This window comes from Diceros bicornis, chromosome 25 (genome assembly GCF_020826845.1).
Source record: "Diceros bicornis minor isolate mBicDic1 chromosome 25, mDicBic1.mat.cur, whole genome shotgun sequence".
NCBI classification, from domain to species: domain Eukaryota; kingdom Metazoa; phylum Chordata; class Mammalia; order Perissodactyla; family Rhinocerotidae; genus Diceros; species Diceros bicornis.
In genome coordinates this window covers 12221819-12247999 of record NC_080764.1, presented here as the reverse complement: position 1 = coordinate 12247999, position 26181 = coordinate 12221819, and the positions used below count along the sequence as shown (strand labels likewise).

Sequence of the window (26181 nt, the reverse complement as noted above, 5' to 3'; positions counted from 1 at the left end):
ATTGACACATAGTGTAAAGGTAATGTGTATTTACTACGGTTTTAACATGCTGATTAAGTATTTCTCATTTATTCACCCTGTACATCATGCTTTATTTGGCATATGTCTTTATTATCAGTTAATATAAATATTACATTCGTTTCTGTGCAGAACATGCAGAATTTGCTGTCCCGAGTTCATTTTCAACTTAGTTCTTCATTTGTGGGAACTTTCTCCCCTAAAAAAAAAGTTCCTTTTCTTTCCTTTTTTCTTTTTCTTTTTCTTTTCTTTTCTTTTTTCTTTCTTTTTTTTTTTTTTTGCTGAGGAAGATTGGCCCTGAGTTAACATCTGTGCCAGTCTTCCTCTATTTTGTATGTGGGTCGCCACCACAGCATGGCTGATGTGTGGTGTAGGTCCATGCCCAGGATCCGAACCTGGGCTGCCAAAGCACAGCACGCCAAACTTAACCACTAGGCCACAGGCCCAGCTCCAAAAAAAAAGTTGCTTTTCTTGAAAACTGTGACTAGTTAATTATGAACATATCTTAATATAATGTAGTTAATGTGGTTATAATCTGTTTATCTGTTTAATTGGATCCTGATTTGCTCATAACAATTTTCAATTACTTTCTTGATTAGAAATGAGAGGAGTGGTTTGGTGCGGGCTTCATAAAGGGATGCTGTTTGCTTCCAAATCCATACCTCGCCTAGAACGTGCAGGTTGAATTAATACTTGGTGTGTGAATTGTTCCATTATCTTGTTAGATACCGTTGATAGAGAAAAGAATTTCCAGTCGTGAATTTTCGTGGCTGCAGCTCCGGGAAAGAATTGATAAAAATAAATGTTGTACTATTTGGGAAGGTGGGCAGACACACTGAGATTGAGTCTGGTTTTTTTATATCAGTTTAATGGTATTCAAGTCGCCGATTTTTTTTTTAACTTTGAACAGATTTTGAAAACATAAAACATAAATAGATTTGTCATGGCACAGGGTCAAAATTAGTTCTGTTGATGGCAAGTTATTCGATATTAATTCTGTTTTATGAACAAATGCAATTAAGTTGCAAATCCCTTAACAGAGTGTAGTGTTAGGCCAATGTTTTAATCAGTATTAGGAAATGTCAGATTAGCATCCCCAAGGAAGACGAAATCTTTGGCACAATGCAGAAAACATATGTGTTGGTAGTAAAGCTGAGCCTTGCTCTCTTGCTTGACTCCAGGGAAGATAAGTCAGTAGATCCTCTCTCAAGGGAAATTGGACAGTATCTACCTAAGTGATTAATGCAGTTTCTCCTTAATTCACCAATCCCACTGCTAGGAATTTATCTTTCAATATACCCACACGTGAGCATAATAACATGTGTCCCAGAAAATTCACTGTAGCATTGTCTGAACAGCACATGATTAGAAACCCCTGAATATCCATCAATAGAGGACTGGTTAATAGAAAACGGTATAACTATTCTTTGAAATGACACGGCTGTAAAACAGAATGAGAACTCATCAATAACAAAAAACAACCCAATTAAAAACTGGGCACGGGACTTGAAAAGACATTTCTCCAAAGAAGATACACAAATTGCCAATAAGCACATGAAAAAATGTTCAATATCACTCATCATAGGGAAAGGCAAATCAAAACCACAATGAGATACCACTTCACACCCACTAGGATGACTATTAATTAAAAAAAAAAAATAAGTGTTGGTGAGGATGTGGAGAAATTGGAACTCTCGTGCACTGTTGTGGGAAGGTAAAATGGTACAGCAGCTGTGGAAAACGATATGGCAGTTCCTTAAAAGAAATGAAACACAGAATTACCACATAATCCAGCAATTTCAGTCCTGGATGTATTTTCAAAAGAATTGATAGCAGCGATGCAAACAGATATTTGTACACCTGTGTTCATAGCAGCATTATTCACAATAGCCAAAAGATGGAAGCGACCCAAGTGTCCATGGATGGATGAATGGATAAACAAAATGTGACTTATACATACGATGGAATAGTATGCAGCCATAAAAAGGAATGGCATTCTAATACATGCTTTAAGGTGGATGAACCTTGAAAACATTATGCTTAAACATTATGAAAAAGCTTTGGCAGTGGTTGCACAACATTGTGAATATAATTAATGCCACTGAATTGTACACAAAAATGGTTAAAGTGTCAAATTGTGTGTTATATATATTTTAACACTTTTTTTTTTTAACAATGTAATTTTTAAGGGGGGGAGTCGGGAGTCTAAATCCCCTCTCTGTGAATATGTGCCGGCTTTGGTCACTGGCTCTAATGAAGCAATGCCGCCTGACTGCCTAGGCCGGGTCAGAAGAGGCCAACTAGCTTCCACCTAGCTCTCGTGGCTGGGAGCCCTGAGCCAACACGTAAGAGCTCCAGCTACCCTGCAACGTCATTCCAGAAAGACCTCGCAGAGACAGAGAACAACGCCAGCAATTAGAGTCGTCCCCACGCAGGTGTCAGAGGCGTGAGAGACTTCAGACGATCCCAGCCCCAGCCCGGAGCCGCCTCAGCCGACACCCAGTGGAACAGAGACGAGCGTCCCGCCGAGCCCTGCCCACATTAGCAGATTCACAAGCAAAATAAGTGGTGTCGCTGTGTTTCAAGCCACTAAGTTTTGGGGTAGTCTGTTATGCAGCAATGGATAAATGGAACAGTAAACACATGACTCATGTATTAGAATTTATTTAAATTTATTTTTAAAATAATCAGATACAAACGAAACAGATTTGGACTATATACATGCCTCTTACAAATCAACTGGTAAATTGGGTGTTTTCCCTCTTGTGGTCTGCATCCTGCTTCTAGAAAGTCATTAAAGGTGCAAAGATACTTTCACCTGAATACTGAACGATGCTGAGGGGTCAGTAGGCTGGAGAGACGGGAACGTAGTCTGATCCTTACCCAGAAGGCGAGGATATAGGTGGGAAAGAGAAAGGTGGCTGGAGCCATAATGCAAGAAGGGACAGGTTTCCAACCCAGCAGGGCCAAATTAAAGACAAACCCGGTCCACAGGTCCTTGAAACATAGTCTAGAAGGCGGAGGAGTCATGTGCGTGACTTATATATCACTCATGATGGGGTTTCAAGAGGCTTGAGAGGAAATTATATGGCCAAAGAGGAGAATTTCAGACCAGGACTGTTGAGGGGCTAAAGATTTACTAGTTAAGCTTTGAAGAATTTATAAACAAATCCACAATGTGTCCCCCAAAGATCTCCACTGTCCCCTTCCTGTGGATGTCCCTCGTCACTCCGTCATTCTCTAGAGCTTCTGTTTGCTTACCTGTTTGTTGTGTCTCCCTGTATTAGTCAGGGTAGGCTGAGCACCGTAACAAACACCCCAAAATCCAGGGGCTCAACTCAACACAAGCAGAGTCTCCAGCCTCTGCCCTCGTCTATCCTCTTCATCAGCTAGTGATGAGGACAGAGAGAGATCTTCTCGTGTGGGAGGGTTTTATGGGCCAGGCCTGCAAGTGGGGCACATTCATCAGCCAGAACTCAGTCTCATGGCCACCCTCCCTGCAAGAGAGGCTGGAAATGTAGTCCAGCTGGGGGCCAGGAGGAATAGAGGAAAAGCCACCTCTGCCCTTCTGCCCCAGAATAAGATCCCTGGGTGCCAGCCCTCATCCATCTTGTTCATGGTGTCTGGCACCATGCCTGGCATAAATGTGGAGTCTTTGAGTGAATGAATGGTGCTGGGGCTGCCTCCTGGGCACTGGGCTGAGTGAGCACTTTCCTTACAAATGCCTTGGGGGGGGTGGGGCTGTAGTCACTCTCATTTCTCAGATTAGGAAACTGAGGCTCTGAGAGCTAAGCACAAAGTCACACAGCTAGTCAGTGCCCGGGCCACGTCTCAAACCCAAGAAGCCTCTGCCATCAAAAGTCGGTTCTCTCCACTCCCCTGGCTGCCTCTCCAGTGTGTACACTCTCTGACTCAGCGTCTGGTTATCTTCAAGGATGCTCTCCTTTCTAACAATCACTGAACCGTGTTTGACAAGCTGTAGGTTCCTTGGGGTGGCAGCCGTATCTCACTCATCCCTACTTGCCCCTTGGCTACCAGCACAGCCCTTGAACACAGTAGGTGCTCAAACCATGTTTGGGGGATTAATTTGTTCACACTGGCTCAGGCTTCATGCTTTGCTGCTTGCACAGTATGGGGGTCGCTTACGACTTATAAAAGAAATGGAAGGTATATTTATTATACGGCCCCTCTCTATGCAGAGTCAGAGCTATCTCCCACAGCAGGACCAGTGCCCGCCCCGAAACTCACTCCTGAAGCCCAGACGAGGGCTGTGTCACGTCGGGGCCAAGTCCACAGGTGTCACCTAGCCCCATCAGGGTTAGACCATGAACCCCCGCCACATATACACATAGAACGCCCTTGCCCCAGAGAGTCCCGGGAAGGAGAGTAGACAGAGGCGCAGTGAGGGTTCTGTCCATGGTGCTGAACTCACCTCAACTCCCACCTTTTTCTGTCACCCAGCAGCAACTTAGAGCCTCTTGGGGAACCAGGTAAAAATACAGATTCCCTGGCCCCTTCTTTGGAGGCTTCCATTCTGAGGATATAAAATGGGGCCCTGGAATCTGAGCAAGCTTCAAATAAAAGTGTCTGTGATTCTGATACAGCCAGCTTGGTACTGGCCTGAGGTTGACTCACTCACATAAGTAGTCATCAGTCTTCATGAAGTGCCTCCATGTGCCCAGCCCTGTGCCAGATACTATGAGGCACGGAGGTGCATCTGCAGGGTCTCTACTCGGGGGGGAATCTACAAAGTCACTGGGGAGGAGATGTAGGGAGCAATGGAGGGAGAGTCATCCCTCTGTTTTATATGGACAGTCTGCCAGGTTCACACGTCACCTTTATCCTGCAAGATGAGACACGGAGCCGTGTGAAAACAGGCGTTCTCATAACCATGACTAACATTTGCATCTTTCCTTAGGGTCTCCCTAGCCCCATCTGCAGGGCAGTGTTTGATGCATTCTGCTCCTTCTGACCTCCTCAGGGTTCAAGACCCAGATCTTCCTGATTCCTGCTGCCCTGCATCCCTCGCCCTCGAATTTAGTCCTCCCTCCTTGTGCCCCGTGGTCTCGTTTTGTCATCGATTACATGATATGCCATGTTTTCAATACCGTCCCCACTGGGATTTGAGCTCCCTATTGAGGGTGGGGCTCCCACCTGATTCCCCTGTGTAGCCTTGAACACAGGGACCCCATCCCCAGAGGAGGCAAGCAGTGAACTCATATTAGATGGATGACTACGGGGAGTGATAAGTGGGCGGAGGAATGTGCCCAATGACTGTGCCCAAGGAAAGCACTGCTGGGTTACTAAGCAGCTGGGACAAGCACTCAGAACCAAAAGAAATCAGGGTGGGCCTCAGAGAAATCAGGCAACGGGCAGAAGGCAAACCAGGCAGGGGCCGGCTTCCGGTCAAGGTCTGCCTCTCCTTTCTCTGGGTGTTTAGGGAGACAGGAAGTGGAGTCAGGACAGCGGCATCTGATGAGAACAGATGTTCTCCGGGCCTGAATGTGGGGCATGGAGGAGGGGCCAGAGGAGGGAGGAGGGAAAAGGGGAAGGAGCAGGGCCATAGCCAGCAAAAAGGAATATCCACAGACTCCCTTTATTTATTTAATTTTGCTTTTTATTGTGGAAATTTTCAAACACACACCAAAGTAAAAGGAATAGCATCATGAAACCCCTGTGCCCCTCACCCAACTTCAACAACCATCCCATTTTACCATTCTTATTTCATTCCTCTCCTCGAGCACCTTTTTAAAGAAAATTCCAGATGTTATATCATTTCACCCATAAATATTTCAGAATATATCTCTCACATATTAGAACGTTTCTATAGGAAAAAAAAACCTCAATATCATTATCACATCTAATAAAATTATTTCTTAATACCATTTAATACAAAGTACATGTTCAAATTTCCTCATTTTTCTCAAAAATATCTTTTTAGGGTCCATTTACTTGAATCAAGATCTAGACAAGGTCCATGCTTTGCATCGTGTTGCTGTATCTCCTAAATCTCTTTTAATCTCTGACAGTCCTTCCTCCTTTCCTTTTTTATGTCATTTTACGTGTTGAAGAAACCAGGTCCCTTGTCCTATAGAATTGTCCTCATTTGTCAGTTTGGTGGGTTGAACCCTCATGGTGTCATTTAACACGTTCCACTGTCCCCCTATTTCCTGGGAACTGGGATTTAGATCCAAAGGGTTGAACTGTGTAGGGTCAATTATTTGGGCAAGCAGACTCCCTGGGTGGCACTGTGCCCTGCCTAGTGCCTCATATCAGGAGCGGTTAGTCGGGTTCTCTCTTTGGGGATGATACTAAAAATGTTGAGTGTCGCCAGCCTGATCCCTCCATTACAAGGCTCCCCCGTCACCTCGCGTCCAGTGGTTTTAGCACCTTTTGTAGAATCTTAGAACTGACAGAGCTGGAAGCTCTGAGAAACCCATTCACTCACTTCTCTATTCATCCCACAAATATTTGTTGGGCATCTACTGTGTGCCAGGCAGAGAGCTGCAATGAACAGGACCGACATGTTCCCTGGGATCGTGGAGCCAAGAGTCAGATGGGGGCAGCGACAAACAAATGCATGAGTAAGCAGATGCACCAACAAGAGCCGTGTCTGCGAGGGTTAGAGCTCTGCAGAGAGCGACCAGAGTCAAGTGACTGACAGTGACCCTTGACAGGTGGCTGCTTTGTGATGGGTGATCAGGGAGGGCCTCCCCAGAAGAGGACAGTGGAGCTTAACAAGAACAAGCCAGCCATGCAGAAGTGGGGGTGCACTCCAGGGAGAGGAAAGAGCTGGTGCAGGCAGAGAACCTGGGCACCCGCCAGGAGGAAGGAGGAGGCCAGTGTGGCCGGAGCCAGCGAGCAAGGCGGGGGCCTGAGAGGAGGCGAGCGAGGAGGCTGCTGCGGTAACGCAGGCGAGACTGACAGGGGCTCGGACCCGGATAGTGGAGTGCCGGTGACGGCTGGTCCAGCATCCTTCCACCCTTTACAGCTGAGAACACAGCTCAGAGACAGCAGGAGGTTTGTTATTGAGCAACCACCTGTGCCAGGAGCTCTCTGTGCAGCGTCTCAAAACCACACAGCCCGCTACATAGAAGTCATTGTGCCAATTTTACAGGCGAGGCCAGTGAACAGTGAAGTCGCCTGCCTGAGGGCACAGAGCCCAGGCCTGCCGAGGCTCTCCGGCCCCCCAAAGTCGTCCCACTGAGATGACCGCTGCAGGTCAAATCGTGGCTCTGGCACCTATAAGCCCCATGACCTGGACCATGGGCTTGCTCCCTCTCTGTGCCTCAGTTTCCTAATCTGTAAAATGGGAATAACACTTGCCCAAGGGGCACAGCAAGGCGAAGACAGGGGGTCCAACCTTGTCCCCCGACTCCCAGCCCCTGCCACTGGGGCCCACAAGGGTCACCTTAGCACAGAGTGCAGGCAACTTCACACCCTCCCATACAGACACACGAAGGGTTAAAGCCAGACTCCCTCCTTCCTCCATCCCAATTCTGATCCTTGCTGACTCTGCTCCCTCTCCGACCGCAGCTATTCTGGGACAATGGAGGCAGCAGATGGCCCGAGTCCTGTTCCCTCCACCCGACCCTCAGGATCTGGGAACAACCCGCAAATCGGCTGCTGCTTCTAAAAGCAGGCTGGCCGCAGCCTCCCACAGCAGCTGGGGAGCGCACCATTCCATCCCTCACCGGCTGCAGGGCCGGGGGCCACCCCCACTTGGCTTGCATCCCACAAACCCAGCATTAGGTCAGCCCAGAAAGACAGAAAGCTTTGGAAGAGCCCAAGCAGCCCGACCCTGCACCTGACCTGCTGTGCGACCACAGGCACATGGTGGTCCCTCTCTGAGCCTCAAGCTCCTCCTGGAAAACAAGGACTGAGGCTCTGGTGCTCCATGGTTCCACTGTTCCAGACAGAGTTGTGGCCGGGACAACGTCCTTCAAGGGCTAGAGAACGTGCTCCAGAGGAGCCCCCGGCTCTGGGTGCCTGGCTCAGAGCCCCTCCATCCTTCAGGATCTCTCCTCCCTCCTCCCCCCAGCCCTGAGCCCCACTGTAGCCCCAACTTCCAACATCACTGGGGCATAATGCGGGTGGAGAGAAGAGACCTCCCATCCCTACCCTGCGCCCCATGCACCACCAGGCCTGGAATTTCACCAACATCACTTTCATTCATTCATCCAACCCCTTGGGACCTGAAATTCCAAGAACACTCGCATTTCTTCAGCTCCTACCTTGGCTGTCAAACTGCCCCTTTATCTGACACCAGAAGCTCTGAGCCTCCATTCTGCCTTCCTGGTTCTCTAACCACACCCCACCCCCCAGGACCTGAGGGCAGAGGAAAGGAGGAACAGCCCCCAGCACACCAGCACCTTGTGGTATTCACAAGCATGTACATCATACACACACACTTGTGACAGGCACACACATATGTCCTTATGCACAGACATGTGTAGGAGGAGGGTACATGCCACACACACGCGCGTGCGCACACCCTCACACATCTGGCACACCACGACACAAGCACACACTAACAGTCACCATTCACTGAGTCCCTCCTCTCTCCGTGCCAGGCTCTGTGCCATGTCCGTTACAAACACTACATCACTTCACCCACATACCAACCCGTGAAGCTGCTTTCCTTTTCTCATCCATAAAATGGGCAACACCCCTAAAAGTGACCGCCATCCCCACTGTGACAGACACATCAAACACCCTGCCCCAGTCAGGAATGCTGTGGCTGCAGGAAACAGGAAACTGAACCAAGAGTGGCTTAAACAAACAGGGTTTAATTTTTTTACAGAACCAGACGCTGAAAGGGACAGCTGTGGATGACTGTCTTGGCCTTTCCTTCATGGCAGCAAAGTGGCTGCCCCAGATCCAGACATCACACTCACACTCACAGCAGGAAGACGGGGTATGGGGCTGCAAAACCTTCCCCAGAAGCTTCTCTATTGGCTTTGCTTAATTCACATTAACAGACAGAGTCTGGCTCTGGCCAGAGCTGGGTCACATGGTAGCCCCTAACCGCAAGGGACACTGGGAAAATGAGCAAAAGGATCATCATGATTTTCTGGGACCCACTATAATCCGTCATCTGATTCTGGGCATGCTTCAAACAAAATCGGGTTCTGTTAGCAAGTAGTGGGGAACAAGGAGCTGGAGACCGGTGGCAACAACAGTATCTGTCACAGGCCCTGGATTCTGCCATTATTCCACTGGGTCCCCTCAGTGGTTGATGATCCAGCCAAGGAAGCCACGAGTGGGTGGCACAGCCCTTGACCCCAGGGGAATGACTCAGAGACCAGAGCTGGGGGCAGGGGCCAGACCCCACCCAGGGGCCCCTGTGATTCACTGGAGGGTTAGGACCTGTGAGTCCAAGCCCAGCTCAAGGGCCCCCACCCCGGTTCGATTCAGCCACCCAAGGCCCGTGGAAGCCCAGCCCCTGGGGCCTCTCCCGCCCTCACCTTGTGCTCCTGGTCCCTGGGCTGTCCCCTCACCTCCCAGGGGCTCGGGATGCCCTCCCCACCAGCCACCAGCCAATCCTGGGCTTGCCCACCACTCGGAGGCCCTGCCAGGGACTGCCCACCTCAGGGCACTTGCCACAGGCCCTCAGGGCTGCCTGGGGAGGCGAGGGACAAACAGAGACCTCAGCCCAGCGGTTCAGGGTTCAGTGGGCCACCAGCTGGGGGCACCAGGGAGTGTCTGGGTAGAGGAGACAGTGGAGGGAGCGAAACCTGCGGAGAGACCAGAAACGGATGAGACAGCCAGTCCCACTCCCATCCTCGCCCCACAGCTCCTAGGGCAGCGCAGGGCACAGGGGTGGTTTGGAGCAGGGCTCCTTCACCTCAGCACTATTAACATTCGGGGCCAGATCATCCTTTGTTGTGGGGCCGTCCTGTGTATTGTAGGATGTTGAGCAGCATCCCCGGCCTCTGCCGGCTAGATGCCAAGACCCCCCGCCAAGTAGTAACAATAAAAAATGTCTCCAGACATTGCCAATGTCCCTGGGGGGGAAATGGCCCCTGGTTGAGAACCACTGGTTTAGAGAGACTTCAGAGGCTGGAGAAGCCATGAAGAGACCTCAGCGGAGGCCGGACCATCTGACCACATATATCAGAGTCCCCAGTTGGCTCCAGCCTCCTTAGGCAGGAACCTATGGATTCTAGGGTCTTCAGGCTTAGAGAGAATCTAACATCAATTCTTAAACCTCTTGGCAGTATAGCCATAGCTTGCACACCTCCACTGATGGGGAGCTCACCCCATTAGAAGGCAGCTCCTTTCATCCCAGAAATTTGAATCTTTTTTCCTATATTAAGCCAAACTGTGTCTCCTTGTCACGTCCAGCTTAGTCAACACAGCCTCGGCCCCAGGGCCCTCGAAATAGTTGTGAGCCTTCTGCCCCAGAACAGATGGCGCCGCAGAACCTCGGAGCCAGGAGTCCTGGTTCCCCAAGGGTTACATACTTGAGATAAATCTGAAGTCCAGACAGAGCCTACAGGGCCGGGGGGCTGCCATGTCCCCAACCGAATTTAACACCACCCCCCTCTCTTCTCCCGCATTCCAGTCACACTGCTGTCCTCTACTTCATGAGCAGCTTTTGGCCCTCTTGCCACAGTGTGTCGCAGGCTGTGCACCAATCTGCTCTACAGCAATGGGGGGCTGAGATGAACAGGCCTCATCTCCCTGTGGCCAGTTTGGGGGCAGAACCGGAAGGTGCCTGGGTGGCATCTCAGCCCCCATTCCAACCCTCTACCCACCAGAAAGAACCATTGAAGAGAATCAAAGAAACAAAGAGCCTACAAAGATCCAATAAAAATTCCCCAGCAGCACCTGCATTTCCTCCACCATCTCCTTTGCTCAGTGCAGACATTAAAGTCTTCCAGGGGTTTCTGAAGAATCCCAGAGGATCAGGGCTGGGAGAGCCCTTCAGATCCACAATGCCCAGCCTCCTTGTGTTACAATGGGGAGACTGAGGCCCAGAGAGGGCGAGGCATTTGCCCAAGGTCACCTAGCAAGCCCGTGGCAGAGCAGAGCCTGAAATCCACTCCCTCCACTCTCAGCTCTGCGCTGTCAGCCACTGGGGCCTGTCTCACTTCCCCCCCTCCCGACTCCCTCATCTTCGGATGCCGGGACCCAGCCCCATCCCTCCCATCCCACAGTTCAGCCCCCAGACCCACCTGGAGGGGTCCTCCTCGGGGGAGAAGGGGCCCTGTAGCTTAATGACGTTGAGCTTCCCCTCGAAGACGCCATAGCTGAGGGTGACCTGGCAGGGAGAAGCGGAGAAGAGAATGAAGGTTGGGGAGTGTCCCACTGGGGACCCCACAAGGGGACAGCGTGTGGGGAGAAGCAGGGAAGGAACATAAAGCATTTTGAGGGCACAGAGAGCCTGCCTCTGTGCCCGAATTCCCCTTAGCTGTGGGTGCGTCACCGAGGAGCCTGAAGCCTGCAGAGCACTTTCATGCCCAGATCTCATTTGTGCCCCCAACAGTCCAGCTTACCTGGGAGGCTGGTACAATTCCCTCATCCACAGACTGGGAAACTGAGGCTCAAGAGGGAAGGCACCTTCCAGGAAGTTGCGGCCTGGATGGAGGTTTCCTGAGACTCGCTGTGGGGCCCTGGCCACGTGCTCTCCACCCGGAGCCCCGGGTTACTCCACACGCAACGAGGGTGCGGGATAATGACCCCCGGCGAGAGGCAGTCAGGCACAGTGGTTAAAGACTGTGGGCTTAGGGGCCACCCAACCAGAGGTCAAATCCCCTCTGCCTTGTACCAGCTGTGTGTCATGGTTAGTTCTGCTCTCTGGGCCTCAGTTTCTCCATCTGTAGAATGGGTATAGCACCAACCTCATGTGAATGTTGTGAGGAACCAGAGTTAAAGAAAAGAAGGCCTCTAGTGTGGTACCTGGCATGTGGGGTGCTCTGGAAACCCCAAACATTAAGGGCCCTGGTTTTGGCTACCCCAAATCTGCCCCTCTTTCCTAACCGGACCAACCCTGAACCCCAGTTCCAGGCTGGCCAATCAACGCTAATTCTAGGTGCCGCAAGGAGACAGGTCATGTGACCCAAGCGAGGCCATCTGACCAATAAGCACCAGCCTTGGGATCTGGTGGAAGGAGGTAGGTGAGAGACACCTGGGGCCGCCATCTTGCCAGCACGACGAGGGGCAGGCTGCCTGAGAATGAAGCCAACATGGGGGAGGGCAGATGAGAGAGGGGACAGTCGGAGCTCCCAGACCACACCAGCTCTAGCAAGTCAAGCCAAGCCCTCGGCTTCTCAGGTACGCGGGCCCATAAACATCCTTTTGGGTTTGACCAGTCTGGGACGCCTTTCTGTTGTTTACAGCCTAAAGGGTCTGACTCACACTGTTGGGCCGAAGACCCCAGGGACGTCCCAGCCAGGACCATCTACAGGCTGCAGACCCATGAGCTGGAGAGCAGCAACTGCAGGGCAGCTCCAGGTGGACCTCAGCAGAGTCATTACCTGCCAGGTGGGATGGGGTCCCAGCCCGACATTATGCCCAAGTGTCCTCACTGAAGGCCTGGCCCTTCCCAGTAACATCTGGGTTAGAAGGAACAGCAGCGAGCAGTGGACAGGTGAGCTTTGACCAAGGAGGCAGCTGCCAACAGGAGGAGTTGGAAAGGGCAGGCCTGGCCCCCAGGGGGATGGAGGGAGGATGGAAGATTGAAGGATGGAGAGAGGGACGGGAGGTAGCAGGTGGGGAGCAGGGTGGTCTGACCCTGCAGACAAGCTTCATCTGTCTGTGCAGGTCCTTCCAGCTGGAATTGGGGAATCAGATCAAATAATTAGCATCACAAATGCCAGCCCTTGAGAGTTAAAGGTGGAGAGGGCTGAGTCACCGTGTGCCCTTAAGGTGAGCCTTTGCCAGGCTGGGCCTCAGTTTCCCCATCAATAGGGGATAGCCCACACACACCTCCCCCACCACCACCTGCCCCGGGGCCGCTCACCTGCTCCGGGAGCTGGGCAGCCCCCAGCAGCTGCAGCGTCTCCAGGTGCGAGTGGAAGAGGGGGCTGGGCTGCAGGTGACCGCCCAGCTTGCACTCAATGATGTAGCCCACAGTGCAGTCGTCAGGCAGCCGGATGAGCGCAGATGTGTCCACGAAGCGGGGGCCACTGAGGGACAGAGCCGTGCTGTGGCCTCTGGCTGGGCCCTCCACACCTAGAGCCCTCCCCCGCTCCCAGAAGGCCCACCCTCCGCCAGCACATCTGCAGGCCAGAGCTCGGCTCTAGCACCTGCCTCCTGTGTACTGTGCGACCTCGGGCAAGTCACAAACCTCGGGGAGCCTCAGTTTCCACTGCTGTGAAACGGGTATGATAATAGCCTCATCCTCACAGGGCCGTGGTGAGGATGAAGTGGAGGAATGATGACACGAAGCCCGTTATAAATGTATCCCTTCCTTCTATCCCTTTCTTTTCATTCATTCATTCACCATTCAGCTTGAGCATCTACCTGGTGCCAGACACCATGCTAGGGCTGAGTGAGGATACAGAGATGAGAAAGAAACCCTCCTGCCCTCAACAGCAGCCCCCGTTCTGGGGGGAGACAGACAGACGAGCAGGTCATTTCAGAGTAGGACTGGCGCTAAGTCAGAGGGAAGCAGGAGGCCTGTGGGACACAGGGTGGGAAGGTGGGCTTCCCAGAGGAGGTGGCAGTTTTTGTTTTGCTTTGTATTTAATCGTGACAGCAGCAGTCTTCAAAGGGAGTCTTACAGGATGAGCTGGAGTCAGCCAGGTGTCTGGCGTAGGGGGGGCAGCACCCCAGGCAAGGGCGTCACCTGACTGCTCTGACCCCATTAACACCCTGGGGGCCGGGTTGGGCAGTCTCCCGCTGCTGCACAGGATGCCTGGCCAAGGGGGCCAGGGGAGTAGAAATCCACTTTCACGTCCCCCCTGCCCCCCCCCGGCCGCATCTGCCCAGAGGAGGTGCCTTTTTCTAATTCACACGAAGGTAGCATAGAGACAGGCAGAAGACCCCAGGCCCAGGCAGACCCCCGTCCCGGGTACACGCCTGCTGTCGACATGCCCTAGGGCAGTGTTCCTGCTCCTACTCAGGCACGAATGCCCCCGGAGGACCCCCCCACCCCCATCCAGGGCAGGGCAGGGCAGGCTGGTGCAGAGGCAAAGCATGCAGGCCTTGCAGCCAAATCCAGCAGCTGGGTGACCTTGGACCTGGGTGACCTTGGACCAGTCGTTGGCTTAACTTCTCAGTGCCTCAGTTTCCTCAGCTGTAGAAACGAGGCTAACGCCCCCTTCCTCCTCAGATGCTGTGAGACCCTTGGTGGAGCACAGCCTGGCTCAGAGTCAACCCTCAATACACGGTGGTGACACTGATGTTGCTGTTAATAATAACAACAGTCTGTCCAGGCAGACGTCAGGAGGCCAGGCCTTTGCCACTTCCTTTCGAGAATACTGGTGCCCCCCACCCCATACTGAGGGCTTCCACCACCCTAGGATCTCCCTCAATCTGGAGCCCTCTAAGGCCATCCCAGCTCAAATGCCACCTCTTCCAGGAGGCCTTCCCTCCTCTTCCCTCCTCTGAGTGCCACTACACTTGGCCTTCACCTCCCTGTGCCAATGACGGGTCAGAAGAGGACTGCAAACGGGACCTAATGTTTGTCTGGCTCCCACCAGGTGCCAGCCCAGACACTTCCTCATTTAACAGCCATTGGCCGTGCATTCTCATGTCCATTTTACAGATGGGGGCACTGAGGCCCCTGAGATTACGCAACCTCCCTGTGTGTGGCAGAGTGCAATGGGCGGTGCACCCCCGAGGGCAGCGTGGCAGGAGCCTGCTCACCACTAACTCTGTAACTGGGTGACACAGCATGAATAGGGGTAGTTTCTCCTGGGCTTGCTCTCAAGCCCTTCCTGCAGCAACGGCCCCACACACCAGCCACCCCCACCCCATCCCCCACTTACCTGGCCCATGGGGCCATCTTCAAAGCTAGTTTGCGGTTGATGCAGAAGCCGGCACCCCCAGTGGCGAACCAGAACCGTACCAGCCTCTGGGGGGAGAGGAAGGGAGGGCCAAGGTGCGGGGTGAGCCTGGAGGTGGGGTGGGTGGGGGCAACAGCTTGGCCATCCCTCACTTCCAGCCAGCAGGCTCAAAAGCTTTTTATTTCACATCTCGCTAGAGTCTTGCTGCAGCCTGACATTATTATGCCCATTTTACAGAGAAAGAAACCAAGGCCCAAAGTCACATAACAAATCAAGATTGATGGTGTCTCCAATGAGACCCTAATCTGGCTGGATTCCGGTTAAAGAGGACACGTGTCATATCCGTCAGCCCAGCACACCTTACCCCTTTCCCCAGAGAAATGTCTGTACCTCACCCTATGTGGTTCAGGAAGGGCTGCCACACACAGCCCCTGCTCCCTTAGGACAGAGGCAGGGAGGTGCCCTGGGAATGAGCGATCACAAGGCCACACCCCTTGACCCAGTGATTGGCTCAGCGACAGGCACATGACTTAGGCCAGCCAATCAGAGTTCTTCCCTGAACCGTATATGCTAATTGTGAGAAAGATGCTCTCTGCAGGGTCACCAGCTCTGGGAGCTATAATCCTGATGCCACCCACATGGGCCACTTACACTGGCCTCGCCACTCCCAACTCCTGGGACCGAGAAAGCTTTTCCACAAAAGGAGAAAAGGAGGCCTTGCATGGAGTAAAGAGAGGACAGACCGGCCTGTGAGACCGAGACCAGGAGACCCCTTGATATCTCAGTCACAAGAACCAACATCCCTCTGCAGTCTGAACCATTTTCTGCCACTGCCCAACAGCACCACGGCCCAAGGCCTCTTCCCCCTCCTCTGGGAGGACCCGTGAATTCACCCATGGATTTCTCTAAGGCTTTTGGGAAACAATGTGCCCTTTCAGCCATACCACCTCTTGGTGGAACAAGTTCCCTGAGGTTATCTTCTCCCAGGTACACAACTGGTGCTTCATTGATACATGTTGCATGGGTTTGGGTTATCCCCCATGCGGCAGCAGTGAGAAGAGCCCTGGGCAGGGAGTCGGGCAGCCTGACTCTGAGGCCCCCACCTCCTCCACTGCACAGCTGTGTAACCTTGAGAAAGTCACAGCCCCTCTCTGGGCCTCAGATTTGTCACCTGTGAGCACAACATCTGCTCCAGTTCTGGAAGCTGAAGGTGCTCCTGGCCCGGTGGTGTCCTCCTCCTAAAGACCTCTATGAGTTTACTTCTGGAAACTCTACCCTCTTACAGAGAGGTCAGGGCTCAACAAGGCAGAATGAATGGTTTCCTAAGGACCTGGCACACAGTGGGTGCCCAATAAATGCTTGTTGAATGAATGAATGAGTGCAGGGCCTCCGCTGTCATATCATTACCACAACAGCAGCGATAACAATATAAGCGCCTAACCCTGAGCACTGACTGGGCCCAGCCCTGTGCCAAGAGCTATGCCATAGACGAGCAGACCAATAAGCACAAAAGTGAGGTCACTTGCCTGACCTCCCAGAGCCGGGACCGACCCAGAAACAGAGTTCTTGACCCCTTTGCTGTCCCACCCTGGGGGACCCCAGGGTCTGAACAGGCCAGGACACTCTGGGGCAGAGTCCTGGGATCCCACTGGTGGGGTGTGTGTCAAGGAGGGCATTCATGCGGGTTGTGGGTGCTGAGTGTGCCCAGCAGGGTGCTGAGCCTGCCCGGGAAGAACGGGCTGGGAGATGAAGGCTGAGCTGAGTCATGTGCTGATGCTGACACGTCCTCGTGTCTGTTACCTGCCAGGTCCCGCTCCAAGCACCTGGATAGATGACCTCATTTAGTCCATTCTGTTTTGTTCACAACCACACATACCCTATGAGGTAGGGACTGTTATCACCCATTTCACAGATGAGGAAACTGAGGCGCAGAGAGATGGGCTGATTTCAATCAAGATCACTAAGCCAGGAGGTGGCAGGCTGGCATGTGATCCCAGGGAGGTGGAGCAGAGTTCTCAACCCCTAAGGCCGGGGTGAGGTGGGTGGGAGCCCGGGAGACCTCAGCTCACCCGAAATCGACTCACACACCCAGCCCTGGGCCCAGGAGGGTTTAATTAGGGCTCACAGGCTGATTAGCTGATAATTAAGGCTTGGTGTTCCCTGCTCTTGGTTTTCCTAATGAAGCAGATGGTGACCGAGGGAGGGAGAGAGCCCCACAGCGGGCCAGCTCCCGCTCCAGGCGCTGCCTCCAGGGAGGGGGCTCCCAAACTCGCATTTTCGCAGGACCAAGGGAGCCCTAGGGGGCTGGTCCACCCACCACCAGAAGCCTGGTGGGTCCTGGGGCCCCGGGGGAGAACCCACAACATACTTATACTAAAAAATTCTTCACTGTTGATCTGAAAGTCAAATGAAACTGACATCCTGGTTTTTTTGTTTATTTGTTTTCTAAATCTGGCAACCCTAACAGTGTCCACCCAGGTCTGGAGCTAAGCTGGCGCTAGGCCCCTGTTGTGCCGGGTGTCAGCTCTCCACCTGCTGGTTAGTGAAGTCTGGGGGGAGGAGGGTCCTAGGGGAGGCGAGTGTCTAGGGACGCAGGGCAGCCGGAGTTTACACCCGGCCCAGCAGTTCTCAGCGTTTTGACAACCTGTACAACTAACGATGACACCAGGGGGCTGGGAGCCCTGCCTGGAGTCCGGAGTCTTCAGCTCACCGCCTGGTGACCTCACCAAGTGACCAGGACAAGCCACTGCCCTCGGCGACGGAGGCCCTCCTATGTGCCAGTCTCTGTGCCTTACCTGCATCATTTCAGTCTCCCCATTTCACAGAAGAGGAGACTGAGGATCAGAGATGAAGTCACCAGCCCAAACACACAGCAAGGAGGCCAAACGTGAAACCTAGAAAACCCACTGGACTCTCTCCTCCGCAGCCCCGCCCCCGGCCTGGCCCCGCCCTGGTCTTGCCACGCCCCCATCTGGCCCCGCCCCAGCCTGGCCCCGCCCCCGGGGCCGGTGTCCACTGGACTAAGGAGGAAGGGAGGGACTCACCGTGCGGTTGCGGGGTCGCGGCTCAGAGGCGTGGATGGGCCGGTTCAGGCTGGGCCGGCCTAGGTAGACATCGCGGGTCAGCGGGAAGGTTTTTAGCAGCTTCAGCAGCGACCGCGCGTTCACGTAGTTGTCGTCGTCCACGTGGCAAAACCACCTGTGGGGATGGAAGGGGGCACAGTGAGCTTGGAGGGGGGTTCCTAGAGAGGCGCCCCTGGCCCCCATAGTCAGTCAACAAACAGTTACCCGGTGGGGGTGACTAACATTTAAAGCATCTGTTAGGTGCCAGGCAGCCTCTCTTGTAAGCTTGTAAGGAAGGCGTGCCCACTTAACAGGTGGGGACCAAGACTCAGAGAGGTAAAGACACTTGCGCAAGGTCACACAGCCACTGAATGGCAGGATTTGAACTCAGAAGGCCTGCCCAGCCCACTGAACACTGCCCACTGGGTGGATGGGTGGGTGGAGTCCAGAGGCCCTACATGATTAAATTCACAGGACCCAGGGGACTTCATTTTTTTGACACAACACCCCATTCAGGAACTGGCCTGAGGCAGAAGTCACACCTGCCCGCAGAGACCCAGATGCGCTCACCTCAGCCCGCTGGCCAGGAAGGCGTCGAACTCGGCAGCCATCTTGCAGGACAGGGCGGGGTGGCTGTGCTCTGCAGAGCAGTTGGTGATGATGAGGTGGGACCCTGGAGACGTGAGGCCAAGTCAGGGGACCCTGCCCCACTCCTCCCCACAGCCCTGCACCCAGTGAGAAAGCAGAGCACAGCCAATGGACAGCAGCTGGGCCGGGAGCCACGTGTCCAGGGTCTTGTCCAGCACAGCCACACCCGTTTCCAGGGAAGAAGCTGCCCCTCCTGGGCAAAGGGGAATCCCCACGTGCCAGGGGTGCCCCTGTTTCCTGGGGACCCGCAGGCCAGAGGACAGCCACCCCAACTTTCCCTGGCGGCAGCCGAGACGCCCCCACCCGCCAGAGTTACCCAGTCTCTCCTGGAGGCCTTCATCCGGGCTGTCGGTGAAGACGAAAGTCTAGAAAGAACAAACAGGCATCAGGATTCCGGCCAGCCAGCCCACCGCCCATCACAGCCAAGCCCCGGACGAACCACCCGCCCAGACCTCTGTCGTCCTTCAGGGACGGTCACACACCCTCTCACAGTCGCACACTCCTTTGGGACAACATGACTTTCTCAGCTAAACCCCCAAACAACACACACAACCCAGCTTCTGTAGACACACAGCTTCCCGGTGTACACCAGCCCTGGTGTCTCGCTCACACACAGCCCCTTACAGACCAGCACCCAGGGACCCTACCAGTCCCACACCCTGACACACCCTCTTCCATTGCACACACAGCACAGTCCCCCCTCCACAGTCTCACACAACCCTAAACACTTCGTCAGGAGACAGACTCCGTGTGAAGAGACCCACACGCTGGGACACCGCACCCCTTAGATGTCACAACCTCCACAGCCACACAAACCCCCCCGTGCAAGTGCGGGGAACCTTCCGCATCTCAGAAATTTTGCATCTTGACCCGATCCAGCTCTCCCCGATTGGAGCTGCTCCCGCCGGGAGCTTTCACACGCCCGGTCCCCGATGACCTCGCTGAACCTCGAGGCAGATGCTGCGATCTGTCCCCTCCCAGATGGCAGAACTGAGGGTAAGTGACCGACCGAGGCCGTGCAGTCGGCAAGACCCAGCTGGGATTCGAAGCCACAGGCCTCGGACCTCTCCTCGCCACCTCCCTGGGTGGGTGGAAGCCACTCAACACCCTAAATGAACTGAACACAAACTCTAAAGAGAGGAGAGAGAAGCCCTCCAGGGGCAGCACGTGGCAGGATGGAGACGTGCCAGCCGGGACTGGTCCCACACCCGCTCCACGCCCAGCCCAGCAGAGCCTCTCGCTGCCCGAGCACATCCAGGGCCTCCTCTGACCCCTAGGCTGCCCTGCCCAGGGCCTGGGGCACTTTTGAACCTCTTCCAAGTGAGGACCAAGGAGAAAGCATCCCACCCAGGGAGGCCCTGACCTCCCCATCCCCCACTCAGGCCACACCCGGGCCCAGCCCTGTCCTCCCTCCAAGCTCGGGGCCTCCAACCGCACTGCCCCTCCCTGTTCATCCACAGACCTCTCTGTCCTTTCCAGAAATCAGCCCTTCAGATCAGAACAGCCCCTGCCTTGAGCCTCAGTTTACCCATCTGTAAAATGGGGAATTGTGGTAGCTGTGATGTAAAACGAAATAATGTGTGAAAGAACAAGGCAGAGTTGGCAGTGAAGCCAGGCTCAGCTTGCTGTATCTCAGGGGAAACTGAGGCACGGGCTGGGCACAGGAAGGGGCAGACGGGAACCAGGGCTGTCTCCCCACAGCCATGGCCTTCTTCTGAGCCCCTATTATCTCTCAATGGATTATTGCAAGGCCCTGCCTCACTGCCTCAGATCTGTTTTCCTGTCAGGACCAGAATCAGATAATAGCCATACCCACCAGCCCCACTAACACCTTCTGTATCTCCCTACTGCCCTTGGGATTAAGTCCAGCCTACTAAGTGTGCCCAGTGAGGGGCCACCTGGCCCTGCGCATGACACAGCCTTTCTCATCACTTCCTGCCCCACCCCTAGGGCTGCTCTTGAACCTGAAGGTCTTTCACTTCCCCAAATACGCCACACACACACTTCTCCGAGCCTTGGTACATGCTGTGCCCTCTTCTCTCCCCTTAACTCCCAGCTCAGTCATCACCTCCTCCAGAAAGCCTTCCCTGACACCCCTCCCATGTGCTCCTGTTCCTCCTTATGGTAACAGCAACCCCTCAGTTAAGGAAATCTACCCCTTGGTCTCTCCCACCAGACAGTGACATCCTGGAGGGCACAGACCTGGTCTGATTTGTCTCCCTGTCCGGCACCCGGCTTGCCCCTGGGAGGCCTGGGCAGCGTCCAGCTTCTGAGCCTCTCTCCCTGGGGTCTGTCTCCATCAGATTTAGCTAACACTTGGGGTCCCTGGATTTCTCTGGGGAAAGTGTTGGTGGCCCAAGCCCAGACCCTGGTCCTCTTTTCCATCCCGTCCACTCCCTCGGTGACGCCATCCAGCCTCTCAGTTTTAAACTCCCTCAAGAAGCCAGAGAGTCTCGCGTTCACACCTCCAGCCCTGGCCTCTCCCCAGCTCTCACATCCACCATCGCCACGATTTCTCCCTCGGGGACCAAGGCTGATGCCCGAGCTCCCCCAGACCTGTCCTTCTCTCTGTCTTCCCCATCCTGCTGGGACCCGACACCCTGGGCTCACCGTGCCTCCTCTCTTTCTGTCACACCCACACCCAGTCTGTCACCACTCTGTCCACCCAACCTTCAAATCGCCCGGGACGCGACCTCTCCCCACCAGCCCCCAGGGCCACCCAGTGGTCCAGTCCACCCTCGTCACCTCCTGCCTGCTTTGCTGCAGTCGCCTTTGCCCTGGTCTCCCTGCTCAGTCCTGTCCCCACCCCATCTGTTTTCAACACAGCTCCTGAGGGAGCCTGGAGAATAAGGCAGGCCTTTCTTGCCCTGCTCCCTGGCAAACTTCTGCCACCAAACAGCCACCAGAGAGTGGAACTCTCTCGAGTTTGGAGCATGGGCCAAATGGGCCAAGGAATAAGCCCGAATGAATCGGCGGGGAAGGGGGAGGAGGGGCCCTGCAGGGCCGGGCTGGGCAGGCCATGAGGCTGGTGTGTCAGTCCCCGGGAACCTGAGGTTGGCACAGAGCGGTGGGCAGAGTTTCCTGAGCCACGGGTGGCATTTGATTGTTTAGGGAGGGGACCCTGACGATGGTTAAAACCTCACAGGAAAACAAAGGGACAGGCAGCCTGCTGGGGGCAGGGGAGGGAGTAGCCAGGACCATCTGCTGCAGAGGAGGGGGGTGGGCTGGCGCTGCTCCCCACAGCCCTCAAGGGAGCTCCCCCTGGATCACAAAACGTGCCTCCCCAGCCCACCCCCTCCGCCTGGGACAAAGGCCGGCACATGAGCCCCGGACCACTGCCACAAAGGCCCACCTGCTACCCGGCCGCCCTTAACCAGCTGGGCAGGCACCCAGCCCTGGAGTTAACAAGCTCGGGCCCGCTCCTGAGGGCAGAGCTGAGAGAGGCTCCCAGACCCTCCTGTCCTGTGCGGATGGGGAAACTGAGGACTGAAAGGGGGAGGGCCTCGGCCAAGGTCGCAGGAAGAGATGATTCAAAGGGGGGAAATGAAGTAGGTCTCCCTCTCTCCCCTTCTGTTGCGCCGTCTGAACATCCTTCCTTCTTTCCACTCTGCCTCATAGGACACAATTTCTAGACTCTGCCGCTTGTGCTGAGGTCCAACTGAGCGTTCATCTCCCACCTCTGCTTAACGGTGCTCGGTTTCCTCACCTGTGAAATGGGGATACGTATCAGGACCTACCACTCAGGGTTGTTCTGAGGGTTAACGAGAGTGATGCATCTGATACGCAGCCCTCAGACGCGGAGTGGCAGGTGCCCCCTCTGGTTGCCTGGCTGGCATCTTGGGTTGAGCTCGGGGCACAGAGTGGGTGGCTGCTCGCCTCTCCTCTGCTGGCCTGGTCCGCCAGGCTGCAGGCCCAAGGACCCTCTCCTGAGACCTCAGATCCGGGGTCTCAGCAAAGAGGGGGGCGGGGTGCCCCTGGGCTCTGCCCCCTCAGGCCTTTGGGGTGCTGCTGGCAAGCACCTCCTCCTGCCTGTGCTCAGTTTCCTCATCCGGAGCAAAGGCGCCACCATGGTGATCCAGACAAGACAGGAAAGGGCCTCAGACCATGTGAGGCCACGCTCCAGGGGACACACAGACACAGCGCCATAAACAGGAAGGTCTGTGGGGAGGGCCAGGCTTGGCAGCTTCCGAGGGAGGAACCAGAGTCTCCCCAAGACGAGAAGCTGTGTGGGGCCCCAAGGAAGAGCCTGGGGTGCTGGGGGCCCGGCAGGGAAAGGGTTAATCCAGGGTGCTAGGACCTCAGGGCCAGGAAATCGGGGTAGGGGGGTCCCCTCTCCCCAGGGGGACCTGACATCTTCCAGACGTTACCTCCCCTCCTCTTTGGTCTCCCAGGAGCCCCCGACCTCCTCCGGAGGCTCAGTCACTTCCTCCCACTGAGCCAGCCGCCAAGGTGGGGACGGCGTGTGTGTGTGTGTGTGTGTGTGTGTGTGTGTGTGTGTGTGTAAATCTGCCTCTCCACCTCCCCAGAGATGGTCTCCGACACCGCCAGTCACTGACTGCTTGGGGAGGGACTTGGGTGTGGGGAGGGGAAGAGCTGCCTCCCCAGAGACATGAGCCACGTGCCCCTGTCACCCAGACACCTCTTGCCAGGCACGTCTAACACTGACACTTTGGCTCACACACACACATACACAGTCCCACATGCCAGGGGGGCCTCTACCCTGACCTCTTGCCCACCTCAGCCTCAGCCAGCACCATCACAGCACACCCCCTCCCTCCCCCGGAAACGGCGGCAGGAAACGAGCACCAGAGGCGAGGGGCCGCTCCCCTTGGCACAGCCTGGGCAGCAGAGGCCTGGGGACAGATCAGTCAGGAAATCTGAAAGGATGCCCCCTCCCCGGGCTCTCTCCCCAGACAGCCCCGCCTAGACGGTCCCCTCCTCAGCCGCTCCGGCCCTGGTCTTCATCCTCACGGCCAGGGCAGAAGGACAGCACCCGGGGCCTGGGTGGAGGCAGCCTGGCCTGGGCTCATGTCAGAGTCAGGACCACTCAGAGGCCTCTGCCCCAGCTGCCAGACACCCACCACGGCCCCCACGCCAGGCCAGGCCGGGGCGGGCAGAACGAAGCCAGTGCTGCAACGGCCAGCGTATAGAGGGAGCCCTAGGAGGGACCCAGGGGCCCAATTTGTCCCCTGAAAGACACGGAGCAGTGGGCCACAGGAGCCCCCAGGCCTGGGAAGGAGGAGTGGGCAGGTGGGCGGGCAGCTTCTCCCTCGAGGCCGCTGGGGACCCCAGCCCAGTAGAAAAGCGCCCTTGAGCCCCTTGGGCGAGGAGCCACTCCCGAGGCCCCCAGTCGCCCGCTTGTCACCTGTTCCCTGGTCCTGGAGACCCACGTGTCAAGCAGCAGCTCCAGGCGGGAGTGATGGAAGGCACGGGTGGTCTTGACTGCGATGAAGACATCGTGTAGCTGCAGGTCGGGGGGCCGAGGGCTGGGCGGGCTCGGTTCGGGGGGCTCCTGCACGCCCTGGGGGAACAGGCTGGAGTGATACGGCAGGGAGAGGAGCCCCGTGCACAGAAGGGTGAGGAGGGCTCCCGCCAGGCCCCGGAGGAGCCGGCACTGCATTGGCCCTGGGACCCCGGACGGCTCAGCCCCCAGATCCCAACCGGACCAGGAGGGGAGGCTGGTCAGGCGGGGGCCCCGGCAAAGGCAGGAGTCTGGCGGGCATCGGGGACAGGCGAGGCGGGAAGGGGTGGGCGGTGGCGCTCTGGACCTGGAGGCCGAGCCATGGCAGCCGGCAGCCGCCAGCCCTCCACCTGCTCCCCTGCCCTCCTGCCGCCGGCTCTGGTGCTCCTGGCCCCGCCCCTGCCTCCAGCGCAGCCAGAGGGGCGGGGCGGCCCAAGGGAGCCCCAGAGGTGGCTGAACAAGAGGCACGGGCTGAAGGACAGCCCTGGCCCTGCCAGCTGCTGCCGTGGGGGTGGGGGCAACTAGCCCTCCACGCCCGGATGAAGGGAGGGCCCTCCAGCCTTCCCACTCCCGAGGGACTCTCAGCTTAGCTCATTCAACACCCATTTGTGTTTCACAGCGTCCTGTATCCAGCCTCCCAGCTTCTGCTCCACTGTTCCTCCTCCAGGATGCTCTCCCTCGTCCCCTGCCACCCTCACCCATGTTCCCTCCACCACGCTTAATTCTATTTGGACTTAAGGCTCAGATCAAGGGTTCCCTCCTCCAGGAAGCCTTCCCTGATGACCCCTCCCAACCTCTGGGGCTCCCACAGTAGTCTGCTCAGTTCCTTTGGTCTTCTCAACAGCGCTGGAATTGTTATTCCCAGTTTATAGCTGAGCACGAGGCACAGAACAATCTAGGATGATCTAGCAGCTCAGCCACAGAGCCGGGTGGAACCAAGGAACCACCTGTTCTGCTGTGGCCCACTGTACCCCGTCTCACTCAGCAGTCTTCATTGCTGCCTCTCTCCCAGCCAGGCCAGAGGACAGACAGAAGCCTTCTCCAGCCACCACTTCCGTCTTGTTTTGCATAAGTCACTCATGTATTGTCCTTCCTCCGCCAGAACCCTGCACTGGCTCCCACCTCCCTCGGAACAAAAGCCAAAGATCATACACCAGCCTCCAGGCCCTGTGTGAGCTGGTCCCCCATTACCTCCAACTCCACCGCCTACTCCTCTCCCCTTGCTGCCTCCACTCCAGGCCCATGGGCTTCTGGTCAGTCCAGGCACACATCTACCACAGGACCTTTGCACATGCTGTCCCTGCCTGGGCCTCTCCCTAGAGAACAGCACATCTCACTCTCTCACCTCCTTCAGATCTTTACACAAATGTCATCTTCTCCATGAGGCCTTCCCGGACCACTTTATTTAAATTGCAATCCCTTCTCCCCCTCCTCCCCGCCAGGCCTGTCCTTCCTGGGCCCCCTTTTCTGCTATGCTCTCTCCATAGCACTTCATCTTCCAACATTCTGTATATTTTACTTATTGTCTTCTTCCTCGTGAGAATACCAGGGCAAGGATCTCTTCTTTTTATTCACTGCATCCCCAGTGCCTAGAACAGTGCCTGGCACATAGAAGGAGCTCCGCAGATATTTGTTAATTAAACACAAGAAAGTACCAGGTGGCTGGTGATCTGAATGGGGCCTACTGTGGCCCAACCCTGATTAGGACTGTGGAGGGAGAGGAAAGGAAAACCACTCCTTTTGAATCCCCCTCCTCTGGGCCAGCCCCATGCCAGGCCCCTTCACTGCCCGCCTTCTTGGAACAGCATCACTGAGGGAAATGAGCCCAGGCTTCGTGCCACACAGACCAGGGTTCAAATCCTGACTGGGCCACATACTAGCTGTGTGGGCAAGTTACTTCACCTCTCTGAACTTTACTTTCATTTTTTTGTAAAATGGGGACAAAAATAAGACTCGGTGAGGATTAAAGGATAGTGGGCTTCTCCACCCCATGGAAAGGACGCCCATATGCGACCAGGCAAAGGCAGCTGAGCCA

General features: G+C 55.3%; 1 protein-coding gene across 1 annotated transcript; it reads right to left on the bottom strand.

The window, feature by feature from the left end:
* Nucleotides 1-8787: 8787 nt before the first annotated feature.
* Nucleotides 8788-24827, bottom strand: MFNG (MFNG O-fucosylpeptide 3-beta-N-acetylglucosaminyltransferase). The gene is made up of 8 exons (XM_058568413.1): nucleotides 24051-24827; nucleotides 19002-19050; nucleotides 18608-18710; nucleotides 18020-18173; nucleotides 14958-15043; nucleotides 12986-13151; nucleotides 11199-11284; nucleotides 8788-9755 (listed from the first exon to the last, which is right to left on the bottom strand). The coding sequence occupies exons 1-8, from the start codon at nucleotides 24303-24305 to the stop codon at nucleotides 9689-9691; spliced, it is 966 nt and encodes a 321-aa protein (XP_058424396.1). The 5' UTR covers nucleotides 24306-24827; the 3' UTR covers nucleotides 8788-9688.
* Between the last annotated feature and the right edge of the window lie 1354 nt (nucleotides 24828-26181).

Excerpts from the sequence above, each read along its gene's own strand:
- MFNG (XM_058568413.1), bottom strand. The coding sequence starts at position 24,305 with ATGCAGTGCCGGCTCCTCCGGGGCCTGGCGGGAGCCCTCCTCACCCTT. Across the intron at positions 15,044-18,019 it reads CGCGACCCCGCAACCGCACG|AGGCTGGTACGGTTCTGGTT; the intron begins GTGAGTCCCTCC and ends CTCTCCCCCCAG. Across the intron at positions 9,756-11,198 it reads CCCGAGGAGGACCCCTCCAG|GTTTCGCTCCCTCCACTGTC; the intron begins GTGGGTCTGGGG and ends GTCTCTCCGCAG.